Raw genomic sequence first — 24,929 nt, 5'->3', positions numbered from 1 at the left:
CTGGCAGTTTTTTACCTCCATTGTAATGCGATGACGGCGGTCGACGAGCAAATCGGCAGCCATCTTGAATGAAATTTCATGATGGCATGAAGTGTCTTTCTATTTTCTAAATAAAAAGTGAATGAAATTAAAATAAACGAGTTACAATTAAAACGAATTATTAAAATTCCATATTTATGAATATACATTTTTAGTTTATTTTTAATTGGAAAGCACTTTGAAATTTTAAAAGATCACCAATAAAACAAATCAGCTGTTATCCGTCAATCGATGTCAACAAAATTACATAATTTTGTTTAGAAAAACAGTGCAGTCTCCGTTTTTTTAGTGTCATTTTGAAATTGGCAATATGTGCAAACAACCAAAAGTTTTAGTGGACAAATTCGTGTAGTATATGTGCGCCCTACGACTTGCAAACATTTGCGACTTTGTAATTTTTTGTATGATGTAGTCCAACAAATTAATTGTTAGTCATGGATAAAAACACTATAATAGAGTGTGGTGGATTTTATTTCATACACAACTTTGATTCTGGAAATCTCGGGCACGTCGAAAGAGTGCCTACGGAGCTAATTGGTAAGTCAAATTTTGATATTTTAAGTTACAAATACAAAGTCCAATACTAATTTATTCCCCCAATAGCAATGTATGGCCTTTGTCGCTGTCTTTATTTATACTTATTTGCTGTTGGAAATGTTCTTCCCAGCATTTGTCCTCAATTTGAAGGGTACCTATATTTAGATGTTACATTAATTTAATTAACCTCTACTGACACATTATTGGACACTTTAACTAGTATCCTCAGGGTCAATACAATACAATACAATACAAATACTCTTTATTGCACCAAAAAGAAAAAATACACAGAAAACAATTTGTAATAAATATAAGAAGGTACAAAGGCGGACTTATCACTAAAGCGATCTCTTCCAGTCAACCTTTAGGTGGAAGGAGACATATATATATAAAAACATTTAGGCGCAGTAAAACAAACTACCAAATATATAATTACATACACTATATATAAATAAATACATTACATACAATATACATACATATATAAGCATACCAAATACACATATACATATACATATAAATACATATATATACATACATAAATATCATTATATAGAAGGAAATACATGTACAATAAAATTAGGATACGTTAGATAGATAGTGAGACTTAACGAGTTGCTTAAATTTGGTCAGAGTCTGGGCATTCCGAATATCTAAAGGAAGAGCATTCCAAAGACGAACAGCCTGAACAGAGAAAGATTTGGAGAAAAATTTAGAATTAGCTACGGGAAATCTGAGTCTCAAGGATACCGTGCTGCGCAAACTACGAGAGGAGCTGCGATCATCACCGACAAATTTGAAACGGTCCTTGAGATAAGGTGGGAAATAGGGATTGAATAAAATTGAAAAAAGCATGGATACAATATGCAAATTACGACGAAGTCTAATGGGAAGCCAGTTTAACTGGGAACGGAACGTGGAAACGTGGTCATATTTACGAAGTCCATAAATGAAACGAATAGCGAGATTCTGCAGGCGTTCGAGTTTGTTCAGCTGTTCTTCTGTAAGGTCAAGAAAGCAGCAATCAGCGTAATCAAGGATAGGGAGAAGAAGAGATTGTGCAAGCGCAATTTTGGTGTTAATGGGCAAGAAATTACGAAGCCGTCTGAGCGAACCAAGTGTAACAAATGTCCTCCGACTAATTTCTTTCATGTGGACTGACCAAGATAAAGTTGTATCAAACACCAAACCCAAATTTCTAACGGACTCGCAAAAGGAAATGGTTTCATTGTTAAAACTTAGGGATGGCAAAGAATTCCAGTCTACGCGTGAAGTAAAATAAGGACTACCGATAATTATAGCTTTAGTTTTTGAAGGATTTACCAAAACACCAAAAGATTTACTCCAGCTAGATAATCGCTCCAAATCGTCGTTCACAATGGCAATTGAAGAAGGTAAGTCAGCTAACGACGAGTGATAATAAATTTGCAAGTCGTCAGCATACAGGTGGTAGGAAGACTGAAGATTATCAGTGATATTATTAATAAAAAGCGCAAATAACAACGGAGAAAGCACGCCACCTTGAGGTACCCCGGCCGAAATCCGGCACCACGAAGACTTTTTGTCCTCAATGCGTACGCATTGTTGACGGCCGCCCAGGTATGAACCGAACCAGTTAATAGCTGATGGAGATATGTTCAGAGTGCGCATCAGACTTAGCAGAACGTCATGATCGACAGTATTAAATGCATTCGTGAAATCTAATAAAGTAAGGATAGTCAACTGCGAATTGTCCATGGCGAGACGAAGGTCGTCAGTTATTGTTAGAAGGGCCGAGGTTGTGCTGTGTCCAGCACGAAACCCCGACTGATACACATTAAGTAGGCTATTTTTATGAAGGAAAGAGTTTAATTGTAACTGAACTAAACGTTCCAGAATTTTAGATAGGAAAGGAAGAATAGAAATAGGACGGAAGTCGGAAAATGAGGAAGGATTAGGTTTTTTAGGAAGTGGAGTAATGAAGGCAGTTTTCCACGTTGAAGGAAAGCAACCAGAGGAGAGGGAGTTGTTAAAGATTTGTGTAATAACAGGCAGGATAATATCAAGAATCGGAAGTATCATTTTGCGACTAATATCGTCGGAACCTACTGCATTAGAAGTCACTGCAGAAACACACTCTTGAACATCACATTCAGCCACTGGAGTAAAAGAAAAGGAAGAAAAGTCGGGAGGTGAAAGTGACTCGAGGTGGTTTAATATGGAAACTTTATCATTGCCACCGAAATTACTGGAAGAGGAAAAGTGCCTGTTAAGGCCGTTTATGTCAAGGTTATTTGAGATGTTGTGGTTTTTCTTTCCTACTCCCAGAGACTTTAGAAATTTCCAGACTTTGCCTGGGTCACCGTTTTCTACGGATTTATGAATGTGACGGCGTTGGGCTTCCCTGCACATCCTGTTGCAGACATTGCGAGCCTCGACGTATTTAGAACGATATCTATCAGGATCAGCTTTAAATTTTGACTTTGCACTATGCTTTTTAGCAATGCAAGCTTTTATTTCATCAGTCAGCCAGGGTGCAGGTAAATGCTTGACTTTAACTGGACGAATTGGGGCATGTTTGTCGTACAATGCTAACAACAGAGCGTTAAAAGTCGCAATTTGATCGTCAATTGAAGCAGAGTCGAAAACAGATGCCCAGTTACATTCAGCGGCATCCTCGCGCAAGGACTCAAGGTTTATGGCACCAAAATTACGCTGCAGAAGAATTTTGGACTTAAATTTTGGAGGGCGAATTTTATAGGAAAGATATAACAGGTCATGGTAAGAAAATATGTCAGCATTGAATTGGCCATGAATAGAAACAAGATCGGAAGAGGACACTAGAATAAGATCAAGGAGGGAGGGAATACAATTAGGAAAGTGATGGGTGGTATCTAGAGGTAAAATGGCCAAATTACAAGCATCGACAATTGATTTTAAAGTTTTAGCACGACTGTCATCTTTTGCTAAGCATGTATTAAAGTCACCCATAATAATAGTATGTTTATAGGCAGGCACAATGTCTTCCAAGAGAGTATCTAAAGATGAGAAATAACTAATATTAGACGAAGAACTATAGAAGACACCAAGAAGAACGGGATCATGAGAAAAGGTGACTTCAATAAAGAGATATTCAGCCTCCTTGGAAGAATCGGCCACCTGAGAAGTGTGAATGATTTTAAAAGGGATGTGGGATCTAAGATAAATCGCAACGCCACCTCCACCTTTGTCAGTGCGGTCATTGCGAATTAGCTGGAAGCCAGGTAAAGAGTAAGAAGTAGAGGGGTGGCAGGAATTGAACCAGGACTCTGACACAAATATAGCATGTATGTTTTTGCTATCAAAAGTCGCAAGCAAATCTGGATAATGTGCCGGAATACTTTGTGCGTTGATGTGAACAGCATTAAAGTTTTTGTGCACGTTTGAAAAAACATCATCAAGAATCACGTTCAAAGGAGGAGTAATAGAATAAAAACTGTCATCACTACTAGTGGAAGATGCAGAGAAAAAGTTATCTTGTACACTACACATAATATATAAAAAATAAAAAAATATACTCAAATATAAAAGATAATAAATAACAAATAATACTAAAGACTACAAAAATAATACTATACTAAAGACTACAAATATAATACACCTTACCACCCGCCAGCAAAACCGACAGAAACTATGCCATTGGAAGGATACATATATTTTAAGTCTATGGTAGGATACGATTAAAATAAAATGATCAAAAAAGAGCAAAAAAAAAAAAAACACAAAGCTGATAATGTGTATGCCAAATTAAGAAAAAAAAAAAAAAAGATTTTAAACAAATGGCATTGACATAACAACATTCAGCTGTCAAAGTCAGGAAGTGACAGTGACAATGTCAAAGGAAAATGTGAAGTGTGGTGTGGTGAAAAGTTTTACGATAAGTTTCGCAAACATAAAAAACAAATTTACAAACACTAAATGGAGGTAGAGGAACCAACCTATTGAAATTTGAGTCACGGACGACTTGTGAACAAAATGGCCAACAAGGACGAGTGGTTACAATATGATTAGGATGTGGAGCACAATCGGATACTATTTTTTGTTGACTCTTCGGACTCGAGACGTCGCTGTCGCAACCGCAGCTTTCGCGGGCGCCGCTGCAGGCTGGGGAGCCGGCGTCGACGCCGATGCCACGCCTGGTTTCGCCGCCTGCGAACTTTCGCCAACGGTTGGGACCTCACGCAATCTGTCTATATCCTCCAAGGCGTAGACCCGATGTTTCTGCCCGTTGTGCCCGATGACGAAGATGCAGCCATCTCGCGTCCAGCATTTAGTAATACCAAAGTGTTGACGAGCGGCCATAAACACTAGATGTCTTGTTTTGGTCAGATACTCCGACAGTGTCAAACCCGTCCCTTTAAGACCGGTCTTAGCATGCCAGAATTTGTCCTTATAACATATGTTTACAAGTTCAATAAGAATCGGCCTTGGCTTCTTACCACCCCTGTTTTGTCCTATGGAATAGCAGCGAGCAACATCTGCAATGGAGAAACTATCTAAATTCAGACTGTCTGTAGCCATCACAGCAATTCTTTGCACCAGCTCCTCATTAGGACTCTCAGGCAACCCGTGAAGTAGTAGCATATTACGCCGAGTGGACATCTCGAGGTGATCCTGGTGTTTCATAAGTAGTTCTACTTGACTTTGTAGAGTGCCCATGGCTGTAGATATGAACTGCTGAAATGTGGAGAAGTCAGTGGACAGTGATGTGAGTGTTGGGGAAGGATTGGCCTGTCTTAGGTTTTCTTCAAAATCCGCCATCTTGTTATTGAACAATGTCATTAGATCAGTGATCGATTTTTGAATAGATTCCATAGTGAAGTGGTGAAATGTATGAAGGAAACTAAACTGCTGGCAGGTAGAATGCTTTATATGCAACTGATAAACATATACTTTTACACACAGAACACAATAGAAATAATTATATTTTAAATAAAACTGGAGAGACAAAAAATCACAACTGATAGTTTTAATGCTACCCTCAAAAAAAAAACAGGGTCCTGAAATCTTCTTAGTCCTTAAAAATGTTTCCTCCAAGTTATTACCCTCAATAGTTATACCATTATCATGTTTTCTTCCCTGGCAAAGTAAACAAAATCAATAAATCTCGCCAAAACTGTAACTTATAGTTTTAGGCAATTGTATTTTTTTATTGTAACAAAAGTGTCATGAAACTGAATTCATACTTATATTTGAATTTCTGTTAAAGTAGTTAGTATCAGATTAGTTTTAAAAGATTATAATTTTAAAGATTTTTTTTGATAAATCACTTGCATGTGAGTGAATTCACAATTACATTTTCTGTATATTTTTTTGTTTTTGTGTAAATTGTCCTACTAAAATAATGTTTGATATTTGCATAGATAAATATAAGGAATATATTTTTGCACAGCCCCAAGTATAAACTCCAAGAACAATGCATCAGAAACACCAGACTATGAATTCAACATGTGGACGCGACCGGACTGTGCAGGCACAGAGTTTGAGAATGGCAACCGCACTTGGTTCTATTTTGGAGTGCAAGCATGCGAGGCAAATGTTTTGGTAAGGACATATAAATATAGAAGTACTTATAATTACATATATGTGCATACAAGCCATGTGTTCTACCCTTTCCGTCCACCGCAAACACATATTCTAAGCTGTCTATAATCATATTCTCGTGGGTTTTTCTGAGTCTCAGAAAAATATACATGGACCAAATTTTTAAACCATTCACCAGACTGTTGTAAATTAGTTTCCCAACCAAAGGCAGTTTTTGTATGAAATTCTGTTGCAAACAACTAACTAAATTGTTTTTAACAAGTTATAAACTCTACAGTTCAAGAGTCTGAAAATGTTTGATTGCTTTTATGCATATACATAGTTATAAATCAATTTCCAACATACCAGGAAGGTATCATCTTTTCAGTTTCCATCACCAATAGCAAATGATGCTGGATAAAAAAGTAGAATATATAATAATGGTTTTAATTACGTACACAGGTACGACTTAATCTGATAAATCTGAACAAACAAGGCAAGATGTACAACCAGGGCATGGCGCCGGTAACTCGGACGTTACCTGGTAAACCACAATGGGAGCGTATTCGGGATCGACCTATTCATTCGGTAAGTTTTAAAGTTACATACACAGCACATAATAGAAAGACAAACAGGTGAATTGAAGTTCTAAAATAGCTGAAAACATTCGAAAAAAGCTTTGAAATCATCAATAACTGTTTGATAATCTAAAACAAAATCTTCAATGAACATGTTTTTTATGATGCATGCACAATGAGAGGCCTTTGCTCAGAAGACATTTAAATATTATAAACAAAATGTGAACATCTTTTTTTGCCGTATATACTCTACTAAAAAAGTAATGCTATAATTTCTGACAGACTGACGATAACACCTTCACACTGAGCTTCAAATACCGCACATCGGAGAACATGAAAGCCACCACATTCTTCGCTTTCACGTATCCATTCTCGTTTGCGGAGCTCCAAATAGCCCTTAACTCCATCGACTTGAAAATGCTGCCTCTACCTGCGCCGGCCACTCCTGATGACATCTACTACTGCAGGGAGTGCCTCGTTTATTCTCTTGAAGGTAGGTATGATCTTAGACAATGTAAGGCAGTAGTGTGAGTTCTTGCTAATTACCGAATGGTACCGAAACAACACGCATCGATCCCATAGAAGTTTACAGTGTGAAAAAAGTGAGTGAGCAAATGAGGTAATAAATATTAATTCGGCAGCTACTCACATATATCAAGGTAATGGTGATTTGTATTGCTATGGGGACAACTGTTAACGGAAATTGTTGCTTTTTTGCTTACTATAGTGGTCTAGCCGACAAAGTTTCGACTCCGGACGAAGCCGGTTCTAACTAGACCTCCTAATGATGATGACCAAATTTTAGTTGGTCACTATAATACCTAATGTGTCACTTTCTCCGTTTACAAAGCGTCCTCAGTTTTGTCTCCGTAATATAAAATATGTGTACATATATTAATATTTCTCTCTTTAATTTTAATCAAACATTATCCATGCCGATTTATAGGTAGGCGTGTGGATCTCCTCACGATAAGTTCGCATCATGGACTCACAACCGAGCGAGAAGAAAGGCTGAAGAACTTGTTTCCCGATAACCAAGATAGACCGTTTAAATTCCAGAACAAAAAGGTAAGATTCTAAACGTGAAATTTCTAGAAACCAGTTAGCGTTTTAGAGTCAATAAATTTTATATACAAGAAATAAAAAACTTCTTATTTAGTTTTTATTTTTTGAGGCATTTCAAGTCTAATAATAACGGACAATCTTAATTATGTACTCAAAAAATGATAATAAATAAAAATATTAGGACAAATCACACAGATTGAGCTAGCCCCAAAGTAAGTTCGAGACTTGTGTTATAGGATCCTAACTGAACGATATTATATTTTATAACATATAAAAACTATAATATAGATAAACATCCAAGACCCGGGCCAATCAGAAAAAGATCATTTTCCATCATGACCCGACCGGGCATCGAACCCGGGACGGAAAATGATCTTTTTCTCTCGGTTCAGAGGCAAGCACTTTACCACTGCGCCACCGAGGTCATCAAATGTAAATACTTATACATATGTATAGTCCTCTCGTTTTTAAGCAGGTCCCATTTCAAGGAATCACTCCCATAATAAGAAAGCCGGAACATATTAGATATGGCACATGATCAGGTCTTTAGTGTCTTTAACCCTTACAGGGTTAAAGACACTAAAGCTTACTTACTTTAACTGCATGATGGAGGCACCATAGACATGTGAGAAAAATCTCCAGATTATGAACAGCTGGCACATACGTATTTTTTCACATATGGAAAATATTGCACATAAAAAATGTATTTTAACATGTTTTAAATAAATAAAATAAATTATATTTCTAGGTGATTTTCATATCAGCTCGGGTGCATCCCGGAGAGACGCCATCGAGTTTCGTCTTCAACGGCTTCCTGAACCTTCTCCTCACGAGACACGATCCAATCGCGATCCAACTGCGAAAGCATTACGTGTTCAAAATGATCCCCTTTCTGAACCCGGACGGCGTGGCCCGGGGCCATTACCGCACCGACACCAGGGGGGTTAACTTGAACCGGGTGTATCTGAATCCCTCGTTGATTCATCATCCTACGGTGTATGCGTCGAGAGCGTTGATAAGGTATATAATTTTGTACATTTTCGTATGAAATAGGGATGAAAATGAATATGAAATTTTGCGAGTTTTTATTCTTTTTTACTTGACCCGTCTGTCTTTAATCAAGATTTCGCTCATGAGAACTCTCCAACAGTTCATTGCAAGCAACTGTGTGTCAAAAATTTAATTTTTTTTATCGTCTCAAAATTTACCAATTATTTAAGTCTTTGTGTCAATAACAAAGATGTTTCCGTTCAGTATCAGTGTAAATTACATTAAAGAAATGGACGGTTGAGGAAGATACCGGAAAGACGCTCAGATGAGAGTATTAATAATGTTTCAGGTACTATCACTACGGCTGTGAACTAGAGGATAACTGTGATGACAGCAAAAGTTTTATATCGCGGAGTATTCAGAACATCAGTGAGAGCTCAGAGGTATGTTCTTCACATCTGTCAATAAAGAGTACTATTATGTAATATGCAATAGTCTAAATTACTATTCATCACTATTCACAAATGCCTTAAAACTTCTTTGCTAACACAACCTTCAGAGTTAGAATTTCTGGTTGAATTGGAAAAAAACCGGTTGAAATTGACATTTTGTATAAAAATATTTGTCATTGGGTTGGGGATGGATTTTTGCACATTCGGGGGTAAATGCGTGAAACAAGTAGACAATATAAAATAATTTATTTGCGAATGAAACACCTGAACAAATTCCGTCCCAGATTGTAGAGAAGAAGAAGAAAAACCTGAAGAACCAGCGCGACAAGAAGGCGCTGGGCACCAAGTCCACCACCACCATCAAGCAGCCGTCCACTGAGAACACTAAGAAGGATGCCAAATCTATCGGCGCAGAGACATCGAATTTAGCTGAACAGGTAACTCCTATCCTGCTTACTAATGTATAATATCTATCCTTTTTTTTTTGTTTGCCCAGAGTCTGTTTTCCTACTTTTTCCCGACTTCGCACGATCTTCGGCATAACTAATCAGACCATTGCCGCGCCATCCCTTACGACTACGCCACCAAGCCATCACTTTTTTGTGTCTTACCATACTATTATATGTAAGTTATCCACGTACTCCTCAAAATTGAATGACGCACGTTACTCTTCCCAAACTTTGTGTTACACGTCTCCGTCCCTTTTCTTTCAGAAAATTAAAATTAAGACTAATATCAATCAATGGTAATGGCATAGCCATGCATTTGTTTCCTACGTATTTTGCTGGTTTGCGCAAAACTTGGCCTTACCTGTAAGGCTGCTATTTCTATTATCCTTTAGACAGCCATTTATTAGTCCAACCAATTAATAGTAAGGTTTCTAAAATAACATTTTCTAACTTAACTTGTAAGGTTTGAATCGTGCCTTAGCGTAAAATCTACAATATGTAGGAGGCAGATCGCTTTCCGATAATCAACAATTTGCATGAGCTTTTCCGCTCAAGCGAACTTAATAAGTGTAATCATGTAATTAGATTGGATTACAGACGATAACTGCATAGATAACACGTGCATAATCCAGTTTTAATTAAAATTTCGTGCTAACGTCATTGCAGTATCGAAATTGATGGGACTTCGCTGGAAATCCTTCATTATTATAACTCTTTCGTTATCTATCTATATTGTTGATTCGAGTAAATTAAATTTTGAATATTACTCAAATTGATATTACTAGGGGCAGAATTTTGCTGTTAACTTATTAATTGACAATTTAAAAAAATGAATTGTTAGACTATACTATACTTTTCTAGGTTTGCGAAATGAAGCTCCAAGAGATGCAATCGCAAACGAGCAACTCAACCAAATCCAACTGCAATGCGGACTCTTCGCTCTTGAACGACTCAGTGCTCCGCACCTGTCTCGGCTCCAACGTCCACATCAGCACGAGTGAGGAGCTCAACTTGCAAGGCAGCAACCCGTTGAGGCCGCTAAGGGACACGCTGAAGAATAGCATCAGTCTTTTGATGGAGACCAGCTCTTCTATTGCGGGGTATGATTTCGTTTTCAATGTATTATGTCACTATGTGTGGAAATTTTTTGTTATTACATTATTACTTTCTTGAAAGGAGTTCAACTCGCACTTGACCGGATTTATTGTCCAAATATTATTAAAGCTATCCTTTTTTCAACAGAGACTCGATCCAAGAGAAGGAGTCCCGCCTTTCAAACGTGCGCATGGGCTGGTGTCGCTCGTGTCAGAAAGCGGTCACCAAGCTGGAACACACGATGCCCGGCATCACAAGTTTAGTGCCCGGCTACAGCCAGGCTGTGGTGAGTTTCTCTTTTTCTCTCATTAGAGCTTCTTCGCTAGTCGAAAAGGCACAAGGCCACAAATATATAGTTGTTGGCTAATATAAGTGCACACCAAATTGCTCTGCTTTTCCTATATAATTTAATCCTTAACATCCCTTCCATACGCCATACCTTCCTCTGCAGACCCAGAATCGTGTCGAATCCCCCTACCATGCGACCATAGACGAATACCGAGAGCATCAGAAGCAACAGCTGGATGAACAAGACCGCTTTGTTAGTATTTTACCACGCCTAGCGTGTTATAGAAATACGCCTCACGTGTAGTTGTGACACGCACGGCGCGTCGTACTAACAACATTCCCTCATAAAATCAAACGTTATCATCGAGGTTATTACTTTAACAAGATTTCATTTTATTTATTTTTGTGTTCGATTTATTATCTGAAATCTTACTTTTTGCCTAGACCTTCCTTCATGAATATGTTTATCGTATACGTAAATAGCATATAGTGTACATACACTGTATATAATGTGTGCATTTTTTTTCAATTCCGACAGGTGGTCCAGATATTAGTGATTTTAGGTCTCTTACGTTTCGTATAGAGTTTTATCGATATTAAATCACAACATAAAATTACGTTTTCCGTCGTTTCTACCTCTCTGTTGACAGTATATTCTAACTTTTGAACGTGTACATAGATTTTGGTGTGTCACATACGCGGACGAAGACGTGGGTAGCAGCTGGTTATAGTATAAATATAATGTTAAACATTTTCTTTTGTCGTTTATTTATGAATTCCCGAACTCTAGACTGTATATAAAATAAGCTTACAATTCTAATGTTGTCAATGAGAATAAACAGACATTGTTATGATAGTCATTTCTTTATTTGAATTACACAATCCCACTAGGACGCAAGCTTGTAAACAAAAATGACATAAAAATAATAGGTACTGAATTTTAAAAACAAAAGATAATTCTGGCCTTCTGTGAGTCTGGCACGGGATATAAAAAAAAAACAAATGACAGTAGATTGTAGATGATAAGATAAAATGGAGCAACATGCAGATATAGTAATAATATAATGGAATTAGTGAGGCACAGGGACACGACGAGCCCTTCGGTACCACGAGTTGCAGTCACGTGATTATTTAAATGAATTTATGATTAAAATGTGCTCTTTTATTAGTACAAATACTTTAAAGCCGCGGTTCTACTGATAATAATAATAATACAAACTTCAAAAATAACATCAATTGCATTTACTATAGGAACACGAAATGATTTTGTCTTCTCCGGTCTTACGTTACTTTTAGGAATATGTTAAAAAACATATATCATCCCTAAAATTATTTCGTTTAACATATACTTAACTAGCTGCGCCCCGGGGTCGCTCCCGTTAGACTTGAAAGTACCCTATGTGTTTTTCCAGGTTATTTTCTACCCGTGTACCAAATTTCATAACAATCGGTCCAGTAGATAATGCGTAAAGAGGTAACAAACAAAGACATTTATAATATTGGTTGGAATTATCTAAAAACCCGAAACAAAGACATCCATATATTCTGATACAAAATACATTTGAAAATATTGTTGATTCCATACAGATGCAAGAACATGCGGCAATGGAGAAAGGCGACATCGTATATTTCTGCACGAACTGCTTCAAGAAATACTATCTGAGTGAACAGGATGAAGAAATTGTAAGTTTTCTCTCATATTGATATTGAATTTGTGATTTTATTGCGTCGTTTAAATAGGTAAAGGTATTATAATATAGATTCAAATACCTATACTTCATGGCCCTCATTTCCTGTATGCTTTAGGCGTTTTATTCCTCACTGATTAGACAGTTGATGCTTACTGATAAAAAATGTTATAGATTGTAGTTCATCGGCCAGTTCTCCCACCTCATCTCACTCTCATATTTTTTTTTCTTCAATTTCAGATTCATTTGTTTTGTGAACATAGCTAAAACAGGTTTGCATGTTCGTGAAAATGCACACTTTTTTCAGAAAGTAGCAGAGACGATAATATCGACGACGAGCGTGGCGATATCGGCCGCGCCGGAGCCGCCGCCCGCCGACCCGGACTGCACCGGGGATGCGCAGGCGCAGATCAGCGTCAGCTCCCGCAATATACAGGTGCCACTAGTGACATTCACGCGGCCGAAGTCGCGTATAAAATAAATTTATAAGGGAAAATCGCACAGATTGTGCTAGTCTCAAAGTAAGTTCGAAACTTGTGTTGTGGGATGGGAACTCAACGATACTTTATTCTATAACATATAGTGATACATCCTAGATCCATCTGAAAAAGATCATTTTCCAACTTGACCTGACCGAAGATACCATATGGGATACATTGGCAGCAACAAGTTCAGTCTTCCTCTCTCATTTGAGCGTTTTCCCGGTTTCTTCATTGAGCGTCGGAGCCCAGTATCCACTTTCCTACATTTTCGTCTCCACTTCGTACGGTCGTCGGCATCCCTAGTTGTCAGACCACAAAAGGTTATATTGTTACTAACATGGTCTGAAATAAATGTATTATAATTTTTAAAAATGGAATGATTATGCCTGTAGCAACCCGCCAAAGAAGAGAAACCTCACCCGGTGCCTCGCAACAAGAAGAAGCAGTCGTCGCCCCCACCCATCCGCCGCGAGACCAACCTCAAGGAATACAAGGAGCCAGAATCCGGACTCTATCTGTACATAGACCTGCATGGACACGCGTCTAAGAAAGGTCAGTCAGCTGTATTGTTATATTCATATTTTAAACACAAGTTTAGATAGTTCAAATATACCTTATATTTGAACTATTTAACCTTGTGTTAAAATAGTGAAATTTTTCTTACGATTCCTATCATATAAACAATGTTCATAGTGCTTATTGTTGAATATAAGTTAAGTAAGAAATAAAGCAAATATTAGTTCATTTTAAAAATATTAACTACTAAATTCCTAGAAGTCTATTTTAATATATGTTGTTGTAAAATCATAAAATGACACGGTGAGATTGTGGTTTTTTATAATAAGACTTGTAAAAAATCAGTTTTGTAACCGCTCAATTGATTGCAGGCATCTTCATGTACGGCAACCACTTCGATGACCTGGAAAGCTCTGTAGAATGCATGCTGCTGCCGCGTATCATGTCTCTCAACAACCTTCACTTCCACTTCTCTTCCTGCAATTTCACCGAGCGGAATATGTACCTCAAGTGAGTACAGTGTCGATAAAACAGCATCAGTGTCGATAAAACTGTATTCCAACCACATCTGGAAGGTTTTGTTAAATTCACGCTGCTGTTCAACAACCACTGCCACTTCTCTTCGTGCAATTTTACATGTAACTCGAGTGTAAATAAATCTTCCGTATCAATGGCAGCGAATAAAGTTGTATCGATAAAGCCGCACCTAATTGACAATTTTATTCGCTGCCATCGATACGGAAGTTTTATACCTATTTTTTATAGTTTTATCGACACTTCATCAAGTGTCGATAAAACAGGTGCGAGTATCGATAAAATTGCACAGGTTAGTGAACCAAATGTTTGTCAAATGCAGAGAAACTAATCCTTCCTATTCTAAGGACAATTTTTTTTTCTATGATTTATAGCTTTTACACTGGGCGTCCAAACATTAATATTTTTCACCAGAAATTCTAAATTTTTCTACCGATAATACGTGAGAGGTGTCGTAGAATTACATTGTCTTGGGTGGCACAAGGCTGGCATATATTTCAAAAAAGCAAGTGTGTTTTTTAAATTGATTGTAAAGAAATTGTGTTTTTTAAATTGATTGAAAAGACGATCGAAACTTTCAGAATTCGTATCAGAAACCGAAAGAAAAAGAAAGGTTCCTGATCTTTCAAGGATTAATACCATTGTATTCAAATATTGACACTGTGGCGACGATATCTACCACGCCACATACACAACGGCGCAGATGTAAAAAGCTGACCAAACGCAACGAATAACAAGCCACACAAGTGATCCACGACTCTACGGACAGGTGGCACTACGGTCAACTCGCCACTAGAAGCTAACAAGTCTAGACCGCGCAGACAGTGCGTTTTCGATTGGCAGCTTAAATACAACCTCCGACATGACACCGTCAGAGCCGGGCGGTTCCCGCCTTTTGTCATTAGAAAAAAACAAGAATAATTTTTTTTTTCAAGAACGAAATTGAACTTCGCCGTTCGATATTTAAAATTGATGACTAAATACTCATACTAAGACAAGGCTGAATAGCGAAGCGACCTCTTTGGTCATTGACTGAATGCATGATGTATATTGCCAGTATGATGGTTTGTACGCGCACTTTTTGAAAGAGTGAAGTTTTTTTTTTAATTACTTACCGCCCTAGGGCTTTTCTAGCTACATTATTACCCTAGTGCGCTAATTGGTCACCTACAAGCCATTTGGGGGTAATAAGGACTTACTTACCGAATATGAGAGATGTAAAATATTGTAGGAGACATATTGTGAGCAGTCGTATGATCGCAGAGACCGACGCGACGGCATGTCGCGCGAGGGCTCCGGCCGCGTGGCCGTGCTGAAGGCCACGGGGCTGGTGCGCTCGTACACGCTGGAGTGCAACTACAACACGGGCCGCCTCGTCAACGTGCTGCCGCCCTGCGTGCGCGACCTGCCCGCGCCCGCGTGCGCCCAGGGCCAGGTGCCCCCTAAATACACCCCGCACATCTTCGAAGAGGTAAACCCGTTCCAGGTTTGTGGCCGCATGGGTACTAGGCATAGCGTAGGCGGTACAGCCTTGATGATTTCCAATTGGGGAAAAAAAAAAAGATTTTATTTATTTGAAAATATAACGTTTCTTTTCTTGTCATAAAGTTTTTCTGTGTTATTTCGTTTCGACGGCAGTTTTACTATAATATTTTGTTAATGTTGTAAAGAGGACAAAATTTTTGGCTGAGCTTAGATGCTCAGTGAAAATCATTAAGACTGGATCCATAGTTAGGCGAAAAATAAACTCACTCGATGCATCAATTGTATGTATAATAGTTGTGGGATCTCATGTAGTGGCCATTTTTGTTCTTTTTTCTTACCGTACAGTGACAGGCAAATCAAGCGCAAAAGTTATTCACTGTTTGACAAAATTGTTTGTATAAAAATAAAACCAAAGCTTATAACCACACTTTACGATCAAAAGAGCCTTGCAGTGAGACATAAAAGTGTACAAAACATATTTTGAGGAGACATTTTGCAATATCACATCAAATCGTGATTGACCATAGATATATGAACGATGTATGTGATTTGTTGATAATCATCCAGAGTTACCAACTGAGTGAATACAACTTCATTTGTTGTCCTACTCTTTTATGTCGCATTATTCCTTTATTTTTTCTTTCTGATGCGAGAATAACTATAGACTAATAGATCTTTAAAATTTAATTGCGCTTGACCCACTACACAATCTTCTAGCTTTCCAACCGTAGGTAATAAATAATATATAGTTAGACTCAAGCGGGCTATTATTATTTTCTATTGTCACGCGGAGAGAGCGGATTTTTAGAAAAAAAATCTAAATATTTCAGGTAAAACACAGTCGCTCTAGGAATTCGGAGATTTATGAAGAGATAAGCCCTATGGAGGTTTGTCTTGAACCTATTGCACATTGAAGTAATATGTAAATATTGTTGTATCACTTTAGACACAGTCGAGAGTTTTACCACTGAGAAATGAAACCACTGAAGTTTGTTCACACGTGAATTAAACATTTTAAAGGAAAATATTTTCTTTTCTATTTGTTATCATTATATTAAATAGCTAAAAAATAAAAATATATTCATTGATAATCTAGTTATGAGATAATATATGAATAAAATAATTATACTAAGAATTATTGATAAAACTGAAAGAAATTGCTTAAATTTGGTCAAAATTATCGGCAAACTTGTATGGGCTGAGCGCTTGAGTGGTTTTTACACACCGAAGTATGCTTTTAGTATCTATGCTTACGTTTTGTCAGTATTGGGCTATTAACTTCAGAAATCTCCAAATTGTTATCACTGCAGCTTTTAGCACAATAGATCATAATACAGCCCTTATTTACTAGTTTATATAGGCGATTAAGTATTTTAGTTAATTCAGTAGGCACATAGAACATAGTACTGTTGACCATACAGATAGATATAAGTGATATCACGCAAAGCTAGACACCAAAGACAAAAAAAAACTAAAGACGATGAGCCAACGTACATAAATGAGATGAAAGATTTCTATACAACTTACTCTACAGGCCCAACTCTACAAAGTGGCAGATTTGGCTTGAAAAACTGGGCACAGGGTGAGGGACAAAAGATATTTGCATTCACTCCATGTATTTCTAATACACATTTCGCTTTCTTGTTTGAGCAAAACTAAAAATATGACGAAGTCTGCAGTTTTCTTTGTCTACTGTCTGCAGTTTGCTGAGCGCAGAAGGCGGCATCAAACCACATGGTGCACAAGTCAATGTCATTTGTCATGCTATGACTCGTCATTTTCATATCTAGATGATGCTCCTGGTGCTGCATTCTGGCGTCATAAATTCGTATTAATATTCCCTATTTCTTAAACTCCTATGTTTGTCCTTTTAACTCGTTTATTGGGTGTTATAGCGGTGAAAGTTTTGCCAAGTGCGGAACTTTCTTGAAAACTTCTTCGTAGATTAAGTGTTAGGCCAGTGGCGCCCTCATTAGACGAAGATATCATTGGCGAAAATGAATAAGACTGTGGGCAATATTAACTATATCAACTATTATTAATAATACAATTGAGTAGTTATTTTCAATAGGAATTTGGCCGCCTCTGTACTGTCATTATTCCTTTTATCAAAATTTAGGATAGACTATAATATATTAGTAATAATTCAATTTGTCAACTCTGGCGGCTTTCACCTTAGCAACCTCAAACAGTGGTATAACAGTGTGTGCCGGGCAGGTGGGGCGCTCGCTGGGCGCGTCCATCCTGGACCTGACCGGGCAGCACCCCAACTCCCGCATCCCGTGCTCGGAGCACCGCAACCTGTCCTCCGTCCGCGAGTGGCTGCGGTCGCACACGCGGACCCTGCACGCCCAGGTATTTCTATAGTAGTATCGTGCCGTATGTTGTATGGCGTGTCATTTTTTTTACCATAAAGATAAAAAACATATTCAGGAAAAAAAGACAATACAAAAACGATAGATACTAAAATGGCTCCTCCTATTGACGCTTACAAATCGTATTACGAAATCCTATTCCGTATCCTGATTTTCAATTTATTTCTTCCTTTCCTTTTAGTCTGTTCTCTTGGGCTTATATTTAATTTCTTCTTAACTTATAAAAATGTACCTTTAATGTATAAATATTTGTAATATATTTTTGTTCTTTTTTACTGTTTGCGCAGCTGCTACCCACTATTTTATGTTTTGTCTTCTTTCAATTGCCAGTTGACTGAAAGAGATCCCTTCATGGAATAAGTTCGACATTGCCTTGTGCAATAAAGTTATTACAAAAAATATCACCTCGAATGGTGCCATGGTGTACACTGTATGTCTGTGTCCGTGGCATGACTATATAAGAAGTGGGCTTTGGCAGACATATTACACCAGATTATAACTATCAGCTATTGCAGACATTTTTCAATGTTTCGTATTGAAAATAAACATCTTGCAGAAAAACCAATGTATTTTTCCAGAAAGCTCTAAAAACTAACATGAAAAAATCTAAAAAAAATTGTATCTATATTTGGCACAGTGCCACTTATTTTTATGGTTGTCTATATATATACTATATTGCATGATATGTATTAGATTTTCTTTTAGCATTTTTGTAGTAACAGCAATCTTTAATTTTCAGTGCTAAACTACTAAATAAAACAACAGCTCTAATAGTCCTTATTACAGTGGTAAGAACAAGTGATTCGTGTTTAAAAATCGACAAATTAATAACATCTTCGGCTCTGCGCAATCGTGAATTTTGTGACGGACAAAAGTACTTGATGTATACATACAAAATAGTCCATTTATTCATAGACTATAATTATTCTTTTTGCATGATATGAAGCTGTTAGATGAAGAAGGATTTATTTATACGTATGTAATCATATTACACAGTAATGTTTGTGGCTAACCCCTAAGTAAGTACGCGATAACATTAATGCTTATCTTTGAACTACCTCAAAGAACAACTAAATAGCTATGCCAATATACTTTTAGCATCAAATGGTTGTACGAAAATGCTCATTAGTGACATTATTTATGTTTGTCATTAAAGACTGAATATACGTATGCGTAAGCGTTAGCGTATGAGTGACGTACGGAACTATACGAGACATGTCACACTGCTGCGTTACGTCTTCATACGTTTCTTCATTCGTACTTCATACGTTTATTCAATGCGTCACTGGTACATACACGCTTATGCATACGCTCTCCATATATTTGTATGTACTTTGTACTGTATATATTTGCGGTTTGTCCGACGCAACCCACGAAATTTTATACTTTTGCGCAGCGGCTTAGTACCATGCAGTTACTAATAGGTGTGAGGTAGAAATCAAGGAATCACTCGAGCTGTAACTCATCGATTATATTCGATTATAACCGTATTGATGTAAAGTATCTGTTACAGCTGACGATATCTCGTCTGCGGCCGAAGACTGCGTCGCCTACGAGGGTGCCGCTGTACGCTCGCTCCAAAGCTAAGGTAAAAATACTAACATTACGTTTCAGCTGTACCTTTCGTCATCGCAAAAAAACTAAAAATAGTGGTACTACTAATTATGCTACTCTATATTTTTTCCGTTCTCGCTGTAAATTGAAGTAAATTGATAAAAATGTGATTGTGGCGCCCTCTTAACTGAACTAAAATAATGATTTATTAATTTTTTGTGTTTTCATCCTTAGTTTTCATACTATGATATAAAAAGAGTTGGTTAAACCACATTACACACAACAAAAAATACATTATTATGTTTTATTTTAACATTATCTTCAGGTGACGGACGAGCGCAAAGAAAACACGTACGCTGGCGCCAAAACTGACGAACGGAAGCGATCCCCGGGCGCCTTAGCCCAGCGCGCGTCCCAGGACCTCCTCAGCAACAAGTACGGCAGGAAGGCAGAGCCGGTCAACTCCAGCTCCCGCACGAGGTACCTCGCCGAGAACGAGCCCAAACCCAAAACGCTGACCTCCAAGCGGCGCAGCATCCTCGCCATCAGGAAGCCCAACAGCAAGACTCAAATAGGAGTCGTCAAAGCTAAAGTCATGACCCGCCGCTCCGCCGACGACACGGAGAGCCCCCGCGCCTCGATAGTGTCCGCCAAAATCAGCAAGCGCAGCTTCTCGCGCTCCGTGCGCGGAGCCCACAGGTCCAGCAACCGCTGCCGGGCCATGGCCTCCTCCTCCTCCGACGACATGATCGGCGGCAACTGGGAGGACGTGCAGGGCGGCACAGTGCTGGGGTCGCAGGGCGGGGCGCCGCATCCGGAGTCGCTGGGCGGCAAGCGGCGCCCCTTCCCCAACCCCTCGCCCTCGCAGCTGAAGAAGATCCGCCTCAAGACGGGCTTGTAGCCCCGCACACACTAATGACACATTTTGATCTGTAACTATCGATTCGTTTATAGTTTTTCGTTTAGGGCGGAGATACACAAATAAAACGGGTAAGCAGCTGCAGACGTGCTATAATTTTAACATGCCAACCACTTGCATGTGTATCCCGTGAGAAGTGCCCGTAGCTTGTTTGCATTTGTGCAAGCAACTGGCATCTGTATTTCCTCCCTAACTCGAACGAACCGTAAATTAATCGAGCAGCAAGACTCAAACACGGTCGAAGGCTTGGGCGAACAAATCACTCATGTGACAGATTGAAAGTCTCGATTTTAGAACAGGGAAAAGGTCTGTCTGAAAACGCGAATTTGCTTTTCAAAAATGCGATCGGGAATTTTATAATCAAATTCCATTTAATGGATTAAATTACATTAGGGGCGCTTCGGATGGCGGTCTGCTAATGCCCTGATGTTGAAACTAGATGATTTTTGATAGTTCAATGTGTTCTTCGTAAATCATAAAATGTAGGTGAGGCAAAGATATTTATCTGTTATATGACTTCTGTGTCCAGTCCTATATTGAGTTGTAACGTTTATTATAATTATTCATGTCTTTGCCCCATCGTCTATATTATTGTCAAATTTGTTAAGTATTGTTTACGTCATAGACATCGCTCACACCAAAAAATAACGTTTATTGAAAAGTGAGTTTTACACCGTCACTTGTAGACATATTTCACATTAACAACAAACGAGCTGTCCAGTAATTTGTTGTCAATATATAACCTTTACACCTGAATATTTCTTGCCAATGTAAAGTATGTCTACAGAAAACCGATTTAAAGATCACTTTTCAATGATTATTATTTTGTCAGGTGGTAGCGGTAATCTGTAATGATAATGACCGTCAATCCTCGAAATTTTTATATTATGTTACAGTTGCAAATTCTGTTCATTGAACAATTTGTTACAAATTAAATTATGAGTGCTAATATATTTTAACGTAGGATTTGTTTTGTTATTGTGTTTCAGTTTCGGGTGTTGCCAGTTGCAGCACTGCGAATGTGCTTGCCATTCGTGATAATTATTTTTCGTAGGTTACATTTATTATACACATAGTGGCACTGGGCATAGTTATACATATAGAGTAATTACGTATTGGTTTGTTTATGTCGTTTGCATTCGTGTGGTTTTCCAGACTGACAAAAATTATTGTGTTCGAAAGCATAATTTTATTTACAAAGAGATGACACCCATTTTTTACATTATATATTTTTTATTTTAAATTAGAGAAACGTTTTCGTATAAAAATAAACAAAATTGGTAAAAAAGACAAACATTGAAAATATAAAAATTATAAATTGTAAAGTGTATTCAATTAGCGTAAGTGCTCCAGGAGCGAAGTTTTAAAAATGTATGATCTCATTAATGAAATTTAACAGAGCCGTTTAATAACGCTGACATTATCATCTGTAATCATTTTCTCTAGTAAATTTCGACAGTTTTCGGGGAAAATGGAATAGAATTATAAAAGAAACCTTGTCAATGTTATAAAAATAGCTTTTATATTGATGTTCTCTTAGGTATAAATTTCTTCACAAAAATAGCATAAGAACTAGTAACTCGAACACTAAACACCCAAAATAGTGCAATAATTTTGTAGTAATAATATCATATCGTGTACGTGTTTTAACTGAATTTTTATAAAAAATTTATGTAATATGCAACTTTATAATACTTACATAATTCAAAAAAATTTGAAGTTATTTGTAACATAAGAAAGTGTTTATTGTAGTGAAAAAAACTGTATGTTGTTCGTAAAATAGTAACTATTTATTTATCAGAAATGATAATATATTGATGAAAATAAAAACAAACTTATGTTCTCACAACCATTCATTGTTTTACTAAACATACCTAGGTACCTCGTTTTATACTTGTGATTGTGACATGACTTGTCAACACGGTATCACTTGTATGGGGGTATACAAATTTCGCATGCTTCATAGAGCGTCAGCAAATTTTGAATACCTCCATACTATTCCATATAAGCAATACTGTTTTGACCAGTCAAATCATGTCAAGTATAAAATTAACTTTATATCCTTACGGATTTTGTAGCCCACACCTATGATGGCAAAGGTCCTGCGGAGTCATCGCACACACGTGCATACCTACCTTACCTCTGGTAAACCTTGATACAAGGTTTTTGAGAAATGTAATGTTAGCATTAGTGTGTAGGTTTGTGCCCTGTCACTCAATTAGCTGTGGGGGCTTAGTGCGAGTTTGCGTTTCACTTTTCACCATCGAATCGATTCGAAGTGAGACGCAGCGAACCAATCACAGTGCGCCATTATGACGCAACGACAACCACACCGCAATGTTATTGGTTCGTCGCACTCACTACGGATAGATCGATTGTGAGAAGTAAAATGCAAACCTGCACTAAACCCTCAGCTAATTGACTGGGCACAAACCTGCGCACTAGTGCTAACATTAATTTTTTTTTTAATCTTGTATCAAGGTTTACCAGAGGTAAAGTAGGTATTACTGCCGCCAAACAGCAGTGCTTCACTGTGTTCTAGTTTGAAAGGTGCGATGTGAGAGAGTAATTACAAAGTATATCTACTGAGTGATAAAAGATCCTAGGCCACTAAATGGACAAAGCGCGCGTGACACCCCTGGTGTTGCAGGCGTAGGCTGTGGTGACCACTTCTTACCATCAAATGCATTCACAATATCCCGTCTTCCCGTTCTATATTTCTAATTATTTGTCTATGAACGCAGCAATGCAAGAATGAAACAGAACATTATAAGTAAGACAAGGACCTCCAATAAATCAACAGTTGGCACCCCTGTCGTATTGATGGTTGAAGTGGTGAGACTAAATTTTCTATTGAGCATGGTTGCCAGTTTACTAATATGAAAGTAGTAGTCACCAACTGCCCAAACTTGAATAAACCAACTGCCCTAACCATAATTGCCAAAACCTATTACTTTGATTTGCCACATTATATATGCAAATGCCAAAGAGAAAGCTACATTCAGTGCATTATCTGCATGGAAAGCTCCACTTCCACAGTAATTTTGACAAGGAATAAAGTTGAAACACAAAAATACTGCAAACCTTTTATTGCAAGTCCACAGTAAAAGTAAGCTTACACTAAATGTTTACAATCTGCGACCACGACGACCACCCTTCCTGCGAGTTGAGTCTGAGGGTACTGGAGTAACATCCTCAATACGGCCGATCTTCATACTTGAACGAGCGAGGGCTCGAAGAGCAGACTGTGCGCCTGGTCCTGGTGTCTTTGTTTTGTTGCCACCAGTGGCACGGAGCTTGATGTGTAATGCTGTGATGCCGAGGGTTTTGCATTTTTCAGCTACATCCTGAAGTTAAATTTTAATTTTGCATTAAGAATGTCATGACAGGTGAAAGTTCTCAATTTTGATTTAAACTTAGAGATTATATCACAGAAATAATTCATCTAAATACTAGTCTCCCCAACTCAAAAGAAATATTTTTGTATGCAGGTATTAGGTATATAAATTTATCAGCTAGTAACATTTTGTACAATAGTAACCTTTTGTACAATAGTAACCTTTTGTACAATAGTAGGTAAATAATAAGTAAACTTTACAGAACATACATTTTGTAAACACAGTTTACAGTAGTAAAGATTTTCGTAATTAAATAAGGAGTCTAGTCACCTTACTTGTTGCTATTTTATGAGCAGAACAGACTAGCGACTAGTCCAAACATAACCTAAAAAAGTAATGTTTTCAACTACTATAGTGCATCAAACATCAGTAAAACTAACCTGGGCAGCCAACATAGCAGCATAGGGAGAAGCTTCATCACGGTCAGCCTTCACCTTCATTCCTCCGGTAACACGGGCAATAGTTTCTCGACCGGATAAGTCGGTAACATGCACGAATGTGTCATTAAATGAGGCAAATATGTGAGCGACCCCAAATACTGTTTCGCCCACCAAATGCTGTGGACCCAGGGTCACCTGAACCTCTTCTTTAGCAACTTTGTTTTTTCTAGGAGCCATGGTTCAGCCTGAAATGACAACACTTTTGTAACCTTAAAAAATCAACACAATCAACAATTCATTACTTATCACAATTAAGATATATATCGGATTTATTAGGATTTAACTAAAAAATGAGATATTTCAGATACACTCGTTGTATTTTCAGCACTTTAGAGTAAAATTCTCAAAAATCTTGAGGATACCTTTGCTTTTGAAAGCTGTCAAAATCAGAAAGAAAAATGGTGGGTGACATTTAATATTTTTTAAAACCATTGATAAAATTAGGTTTTTTAAAACCATTGTTCATACAGCCAAACTAATGATGTGCCGTGCCAGCTGGATATT

The 24,929-nt window shown here is 37.7% G+C and overlaps 2 protein-coding genes across 6 annotated transcripts; one reads left to right on the top strand and one right to left on the bottom strand.

Annotated features, from left to right (window-relative positions):
• The first annotated feature begins 37 nt into the window (after positions 1–37).
• Positions 38–22,439, top strand: LOC128671106 (cytosolic carboxypeptidase-like protein 5). Of its 5 annotated transcripts, none has more exons than XM_053747287.1 (20): positions 38–576; positions 5,987–6,138; positions 6,580–6,705; positions 6,978–7,192; positions 7,646–7,763; positions 8,509–8,780; positions 9,100–9,193; positions 9,487–9,639; positions 10,513–10,751; positions 10,894–11,032; positions 11,198–11,287; positions 12,622–12,717; positions 13,030–13,158; positions 13,597–13,756; positions 14,092–14,230; positions 15,518–15,725; positions 16,570–16,626; positions 17,957–18,094; positions 19,628–19,702; positions 19,994–22,439. In XM_053747287.1, the coding sequence occupies exons 1-20, from the start codon at positions 474–476 to the stop codon at positions 20,567–20,569; spliced, it is 3,279 nt and encodes a 1,092-aa protein (XP_053603262.1). In that variant the 5' UTR covers positions 38–473; the 3' UTR covers positions 20,570–22,439. The 5 variants fall into 5 exon arrangements, with proteins under 5 accessions (XP_053603262.1, XP_053603266.1, XP_053603265.1 ...); XM_053747291.2 differs by lacking the exon at positions 19,994–22,439 and adding an exon at positions 18,854–18,902 and having other exon boundaries at positions 19,628–19,699; XM_053747290.1 differs by lacking the exon at positions 11,198–11,287.
• Positions 22,440–23,661: 1,222 nt separating this feature from the next.
• LOC128671112 (small ribosomal subunit protein uS11) lies at positions 23,662–24,874 on the bottom strand. The gene is made up of 3 exons (XM_053747304.2): positions 24,788–24,874; positions 24,366–24,610; positions 23,662–23,934 (listed from the first exon to the last, which is right to left on the bottom strand). The coding sequence occupies exons 2-3, from the start codon at positions 24,600–24,602 to the stop codon at positions 23,716–23,718; spliced, it is 456 nt and encodes a 151-aa protein (XP_053603279.1). The 5' UTR covers positions 24,603–24,610; positions 24,788–24,874; the 3' UTR covers positions 23,662–23,715.
• Between the last annotated feature and the right edge of the window lie 55 nt (positions 24,875–24,929).

Source organism: Plodia interpunctella, chromosome 7 (genome assembly GCF_027563975.2).
Source record: "Plodia interpunctella isolate USDA-ARS_2022_Savannah chromosome 7, ilPloInte3.2, whole genome shotgun sequence".
Taxonomy (NCBI): domain Eukaryota; kingdom Metazoa; phylum Arthropoda; class Insecta; order Lepidoptera; family Pyralidae; genus Plodia; species Plodia interpunctella.
The sequence above is the reverse complement of the archived record's forward strand: the minus strand, read 5'-3'. Positions and strand labels throughout refer to the sequence as shown.

Bases quoted from the DNA above. Each gene is read 5' to 3' on its own strand.
- LOC128671106 (XM_053747287.1), top strand. From the start codon at position 474: ATGGATAAAAACACTATAATAGAGTGTGGTGGATTTTATTTCATACAC. The intron at 9,194-9,486 runs GTATGTTCTTCA...ATTCCGTCCCAG, and splicing joins ACATCAGTGAGAGCTCAGAG to ATTGTAGAGAAGAAGAAGAA. The intron at 13,159-13,596 runs GTGCCACTAGTG...TTATGCCTGTAG, and splicing joins TCAGCTCCCGCAATATACAG to CAACCCGCCAAAGAAGAGAA.
- LOC128671112 (XM_053747304.2), bottom strand. From the start codon at position 24,602: ATGGCTCCTAGAAAAAACAAAGTTGCTAAAGAAGAGGTTCAGGTGACC. The intron at 23,935-24,365 runs GTTAGTTTTACT...ATTTAACTTCAG, and splicing joins CTGCTATGTTGGCTGCCCAG to GATGTAGCTGAAAAATGCAA.